Source organism: Medicago truncatula, chromosome 7 (assembly GCF_003473485.1).
Source record: "Medicago truncatula cultivar Jemalong A17 chromosome 7, MtrunA17r5.0-ANR, whole genome shotgun sequence".
Taxonomy (NCBI): domain Eukaryota; kingdom Viridiplantae; phylum Streptophyta; class Magnoliopsida; order Fabales; family Fabaceae; genus Medicago; species Medicago truncatula.
In genome coordinates, this window is record NC_053048.1 from 2,896,288 (window position 1) to 2,903,427 (window position 7,140).

At 31.8% G+C, this 7,140-nt stretch overlaps 1 protein-coding gene across 1 annotated transcript; it reads right to left on the reverse strand.

The window, feature by feature from the left end:
* Nucleotides 1-775: 775 nt before the first annotated feature.
* LOC11405406 (aquaporin NIP2-1) lies at nucleotides 776-5,027 on the reverse strand. The gene is made up of 5 exons (XM_003621174.4): nucleotides 4,789-5,027; nucleotides 4,036-4,260; nucleotides 1,557-1,751; nucleotides 1,390-1,451; nucleotides 776-1,172 (listed from the first exon to the last, which is right to left on the reverse strand). Exons 1-5 carry the CDS (start codon nucleotides 4,900-4,902, stop codon nucleotides 944-946), a joined length of 825 nt encoding a protein of 274 aa, XP_003621222.1. The 5' UTR covers nucleotides 4,903-5,027; the 3' UTR covers nucleotides 776-943.
* Nucleotides 5,028-7,140: the final 2,113 nt, after the last annotated feature.

Sequence of the window (7,140 nt, forward strand, 5' to 3'; positions counted from 1 at the left end):
GGCGATGATCTTTGAATAAAATAATTTGAGATTTATAGGTTTTTAGGAGATGAAGATTGATTTTTTTTATAAAAAAGTAAAATAAAATTGAGTTTATTTAATTTTCTGGGTTTTATAGTGATGAAGGTGTCTGAATATAATGATGAAGATGAAGATGAAGAATAAGGAGAGAGAAAATGAGAAAAGTAATAAAAATTAGTTGTTGGTGGTTCACCGTAAGATACAATAAATTTGTATAATCGAATGATACTCGTTTAAAAATAAATTCAAATGGGTAAAGTAAATTTTTTTAAGAGGTCTACGGTGGAACATCTATATTGTTGATTCATCTTAGACATTGATGATGTTAAAAGTTAACAGAAAAGGACCAATTAAATTGACAGAAGTAACGTTGAAGGACCAAAATGTAACAACAATTAATTAAGGGACCAATATGTAAACATTAAATAAGTTAAGGAACTATACATGCAATTTAACCTAGATTTATCACTTCATTGTGAGACTTAATATGTGTTTGGATGCAAAACCACGACGAAAAAATCACTTTTATGCATAATCTACAAATACCAATTTTTGGTTTTCGTGGTGAGGAGATTCCCAAACTTGAGTTTGGGCGTTTTCACTAGACATTTTACAATCAATTGCACGCTTTGTATCGTAGATTGCAATTATGTAGTGTTTAAAAAGCTAACCGAACAAAACCAAAACTGCATGTTTTTTATCTTACGGATCAGATAACTTTTAGTCTCAAAATCAAATCAAACCGCACCGCGAACACCTCTAATTGAAATATACATGGTTAATCCTTAAGTTTGATACATACATATATATGCACTGAATTGGACTTCAAACCATCCAAGACATTTCATTTCATATGCCTTGGATAGTGTCCAAACTAAAATGCACTATTCTCACACTTAGCATTGGCTGTCCATGTCACAAATTATAGCTCAATCCCATTCATTTCATTGTGTATCTTGACTGAAAGAGGAGATTGTGAAGTTGCAAGATCTTGTTTATGATCTGTCTCTTGAATCACAACATAAGACCATGCACCTAAAAGTGCACCTGTAATAGGTCCAACCATATAGATCCAAATTCCTTTGTAGGATGAAGTAGCAATTGCAGGACCTAATGTCCTTGCTGGATTCATTGACCCACCTGATATTGGTCTGTATACAAGATTACAAGATATTGACAGTTTATATTAATTAGCATTAAATTACCAGGTTTGGTTCTTTTGATAATTTCAAATTTCAAATTTTAAGAATAAGAATTTATCAATTTTGAGATAAAATTTTCCTTGCTAAAATTTTAATATTAAGAGGGATATTTTTTTAGGGGCATATTTCTATTTAAAAAAATGTGACTGGAAAGACATTTTCTTACCCAGCAACAATGCTTGCTATGGTAACAGATGAACCTACTGCTACTCCAGCAAGCTCTCCTGTCTGCAAATAAAATCATTTTAATTAAGATAATGTGTGTGTATATAATTAATTCTGGTGCAACAAAATCAAACATTTTATAAGCATTTTTGGTATGCATAATTTTACGGCTTTTGAGTCGGTGGCAACGGCAGTGGAGATGAACACCATGGTGAAGGTGGTCACAATTTCTATGATTAGGGCTTGAATGTTTGATCCAGAAGGTGATGTTGCCCCTAGCTGCTTTGATGGCTCTAACAAAACTCGAAGTGTATATGAAGCTGAAATTGCTCCTGTGAGTTGAGCTGCAATGTAAAATGGGACCTGCAAAGAAAGGTTGTGAACTCGTTATGGGTTTATGTAGAAAGGGTCTAAATATACAACTAGTCCCAAAAAAGTGATAGTTGCTCTTTTGACCCCCAAAATATGCACAAATAAAAAAGGAATCCGGTGCGCTAGAGCTCCCGCATATGCAGGGTCTGAAAAGGGTCCCACCATTTGGTGTATTGTACGCAGCCTTACCCTATTTTACACAAGAGGCTGTTTCCAGGACTTGAACCTATGACTCCAGTCACATAACAACAACTTTACTAGTTGCGCCAAGGTTACCCCTCGAAAATATGCAGAAATCATTTTAGAGATATTTAATGAACAACATTTTTGTGTTTAAAAGGTTTCGGGAGTTAGGTTATCAAGCCCAAAAACGTATTATGAGAAACTTAATTCAAAAAATAAGTAGGCTATACAAAATGGTTCATTAGAAAAATTTACGATATACCTCTATAATTATACTCCCACCCCTATAAATAATAAAAGAATAATATTGTGGTCTCTATTATAAGATGATGTTATTTTTTAGATCCATTCCATAAATAATGTATGTAGTTTATATTAGGATTTTCATCCGTGGTGTTTCCAATCGTTAGTGTTTGAATTTTGTTTATGCTTAATTTATTGTGCTATATTTTGTGGTTAGTAGTGTTTCAACTTTTTGTTTTTAGTTTGGGAAGCGTTGTTGTGTATTTGGGTTTGGTAGTTTCTTTATGGTCATGTGTTAAATTGTGTACGTTGATTTTCCTATTTTTTGACATATATTGTTCTGTAATATATAAGTTGAATGTAAAACAATTGAGTGAAATAATTTTATTTATTTTATGTGTAAATTGAATATGATCTGCACACAACTAAACATATTAATATTTTAAGTTGAATAGAACCGCAATAGGTAGAAAAAGCCCACCAAATATTTTAAAAGAACAATCTCATGACTAATTCCAACTTTTAATGAGTGATATATAGTATATTTATTTTTAGATAAGGTTCAAAGAAAATAATTTTATAAAAATAAAATAGTTGTAAATGAAGAATAGTTGTGTTTTTAATATAAAAAGTGTCATAATATGTCCTAAGAGCACATGTTAGCATATCCTATTTAATATAAACTATTCCTTTTTTTAAATAAAAACTATTTTTTCTTTTAAATTTACAAATAGACACACTCAAAGATAAGGAATAGCAATCGATGAAAAAGGGAAATAATGTACAAAGATAAAGAATACCAAAAGTGACATAAAACACCCCACTAAAAGAGCAAGAAGAAAGTACACCAATAAATAAACTAATTAAAGGTGACACCAATAATATAAACCTCCATCACATGCAAGGATTTATATAGGGTCATTTCTTTATTAAATAAATGCCATCCAATTAAATGCAAACACATTTCTGTGGGTCCAGAGTGATATTTGAAGTTGACTCACAACAATTTATTTCTTGGCTGGACAAGTTTGATATGGACTTGATCCATTGGAAATTGACTCATGTTGGCTGGTTTTGCATCACATTGTATGGACAAAATGAAGAGAAAATTAAATTAAATTAAAGAAATTTGTTGGATAGAAAAAGAATATTTTTCCAATTAATTGTGAAGAAAATAAGGAATAAATTATTTAAATTGATTTGTGGTTCACATTTAAGTTTATTTTTATTTATATTTTGAAAATTAAATTTTGATTGAAAAGCATTTAAATTCCCATCCAAAGAAACTCTAAATGCTATGTTCCCCCAGTCATATACTAAATGTCATTCAATTTAAAACAATTTGTCACATTTTTATCTGAATATAATTTTACAATTCAATTGTACCAAAAAAAAAAAAATATTTACAATTCAATGAAGTAGAAAATGTTTAATTTTCTATTATACCTTAATGTTTAATATTAGTCTATCTTTTTCTAATTATTTTAATTTCTCTTCTTTTAGACGATTAACGAAGTAAATTAGCAATTCATATTTTTTCTTTCTCATACTAAAACAACATATTAAATTAAATTGTTAAAGTGGAGTATAATGTTTTTGGTGTAAATTCGGTATCCTCCGCGTGCAAAACTCGGTAGATTAGTCTCTCAAGTTTTATTAGACCTAAATGGATGGCAAACTCTTCCTAAGAGTTTTAAGGCTGCTACTGTATTCAAGATTGGATTTGAACCCAGAATCTTGATTAAGCTAGAAAAGATTCATGTATCTCATCTAAACGTTCTTGGGTATGTCGCGTATAATTTAATCCAAAGAAGTAAAAATTAGAATTTTCCAAAATAAAAAGACAAACCTGTTTCCAAGGAAAATGCTTAACGGTGGCAAAAGCTAAGGAAACAGCCGGATTCATATGTGCACCAGAGATGTGTCCAATAGCATAAATCATAACAGTAACAATGAATCCACCTGCAAGTGAAGCTCCCAATTTTGAGACTTTGTTTTCATCAATTGAATTCATAGCAGCAGCCCCACTCCCAACAAATACCAATAAATATGTCCCTATAACCTCAGCAAATACCTGTATATTTAATTTAATTTAATTGATCAAGGACCAATCATTCAACAACAGCAACAAATGGTTAATTAACTCAATATTTACAAGATAGTAACTCAAATTTACAGCATTCATAAAGGATTTGTCTTCTATAAACCTTTTAAAAATAGTTGAAAGCTTAACCTTATCATTTTTAGTAAAAAAGTGTATTTATAACACTCGCTTTGGTCCAAAATAAGTGACATGGTCTGACTATGTGCATCATTCGCATATCAAATATTTTTTTTCACCAAAACAAAACATATTGGCCACTTTTGTATCTACCTCATTCAACAGTTTCCTGCGGAATTTTCACCAAAGTCCACGGGTAATTCCGCAGAAAAAGCGAGAGTTTCTAGTAGTGTGTGAACCAGTTGTTCGAACAGTTTAAAACAGTTAAAACTATAACACATGTAAGTCTTGCTAGTGGTTCAGTTTTTGAAACATTAGATGCTGATACTTGGAAAGAGATTAAAACTATAACATATAAGTCTCTCAAATATTTGTATTTACCTTTTTTGAGAAGCCAAGAGGGTACATTGATTGCTTTTGGGTTATGCGATTTTGCAGCTCATTTGTAAAAGTAACCAAACGGCTTGTTGATCTTGATCTGTCTATTTCCTCCATCGTTGTTTATACCTTTTGGAGTAATATAATACTGTAAGAAATGTGATCTCTAGCTATATGTTAACCTAATGTGGCAGGGAACAATACTGTTATGACCCTTTTATAATCTTCCTCTTGTGCCTCCTCAATGATTCTATAACTGGCATTTATAGTGAAGTTGGTGTGCCAAATTCCTTAAGGACGTTGACAATTGGACTAGCCAAGTCCATACACCTAACACCTTTCAAGCCCCATGGTGAAATTGCATAACAATCATTTTAGCACCTATCAATGTCTTTTTATATTTGATTTGTTGACACAATTTTTCTTGTTTCAAATATATTTTTGATACCAACAAATATACATTTTCTAGAATTTACTCCATTTAAAATATATTTTCTTTTGTTTTCAAACATTGCAAATATACAATTTTTTCTTTTCGACCTTGTTGTTTTATTTCGTCTCTTGAAATATTTGATGATCCTTCCGGACCAAAGGAATATGGTATGAGGGTTGAGTGCTATTGCAAAGAAGGAGGAATCTATCGTAAGTTCACTGTGGTCTGTCGTGAGATTCTCCCGCTAGAGAAGGTGATGTACTAGCACGTGCTCCGATGCTCAAATTGGTGAGTGATGAAAAGAGTGAAGCAAATATAAGGGTAAATAGTGAAATAAATGAAACCAACGCTATGCATTAGTATTTATAGGGGATAAATAGGATTTTAGGTTGTTAGACCTTCACGTGAACATGTGTCCTCAATAGACACTTTGTAATGATTTGTGGGTCGTGATCCTAACTAAGTTACAACATAGGATTCCAACTCGAAGGTCCATATATTAAAAAATTTGGATCGTGATCCAGTGAGATTTAGGGCATGTTCATAATATGGGTTCACCGCATGATCATAATATGGAGGGAGTTCGGATCCTAACATGGATTGAGCCTTGACCCAGTCCGAAACATTTGATTATGTTGAAATTGGTCTCTATAATATGTTCAACTTTTGATTTTAAATCCTCTACTATGAGCTACTTAGGACTTAAAAAAAATTAGATAAGGAGGACATTAATAGTCATGTTTCAACTGTGTTTTTTGATGGGATATAAATTGCATCCCTTAAAGTTACAAAATTAAACTTTTACCATTGAGTTGACATTCCTTGAACTAAATTTTGTATAAATAAAATCTTTGGGGGATATGATGATATGCATAAAAAATCCATCTTGCTTAGGAAAATATTTGTCATCCTAAAGATCAAGTCAGTCTTAGTATTCGTTCGCTAGGAAAATGAATTCTTTCCTTAATGAATATTGGATGGAATTTGGGAGCCAAGCATGATTCTCTTTGGGTCCAGGTCCTAAGCACAAAACACAAATGTGGTCATGATGTTATTCCTAGAATAAAAGAAAGGAATGTAGCATTGCACTTGTGATAAGGAATTTGCAAGTCTTGAAGAGTAGTGGAGAATAATCATCGTGGGTGACTGAGTGAGTTTTTTTGGAAGATACTTGGATTCAAGGAGTTAAAATGTTAGAGGTTGACTTGTTTAATTTGCAGTGGCTTTATATGGTTTTTGGAGGAATTAAAATAATCATATTTTCTACCAAATTTCATTGGTTGACTTGAGCTTATGTTCATATGATAACTATATTAGCTAAAGAAATTGATGATTCATTCATCTAAACTTGATATTGATTTAGTTGTTTCCTTTTAATGTTTTCGACATTGTTCCTAACTTTCTGCTTGTTCTTATGTTAGACTTCGCTGGAGTTTGCATCTGTAGAGGTTTCTAGTTGTTTTTCAGCCTTTAGTTTCCTTAGTTCACTAAAAAACATGCATGTTTTTTTATTTGTAATGTGCAATTAGTTAAAAATTCAACTTTTGACGAGATAAAGTCTAAAAATGTGTTTATAAACGTGGGTGGTCCTCACCTTACAATATGGTTTTTTAGAGCTTGAGTTAAACTCAACTCAAATTCTAAGATGATGTTAGAATTGGATTTTTGTACGGCGTTTGGGAATAAGACCTAGGGCGGATATTTTTAGTCTCATACCGTCAAAGTTCCAAGATTGTGCAATGTATATATGTGTTCGTGAACTTTCATCTTACGAGTTAGCTTTTAAAAGTGGAGTAAAACGCATTTAACATGGTATTAAAGGCTAATATATGTTAAACCACTTGTTATCCGATCACAGCTTTTGAACCATATGGGTCATGCTTCATATATTTAGTTTTGAGCGTGAGAGTAGTTAATAGTCC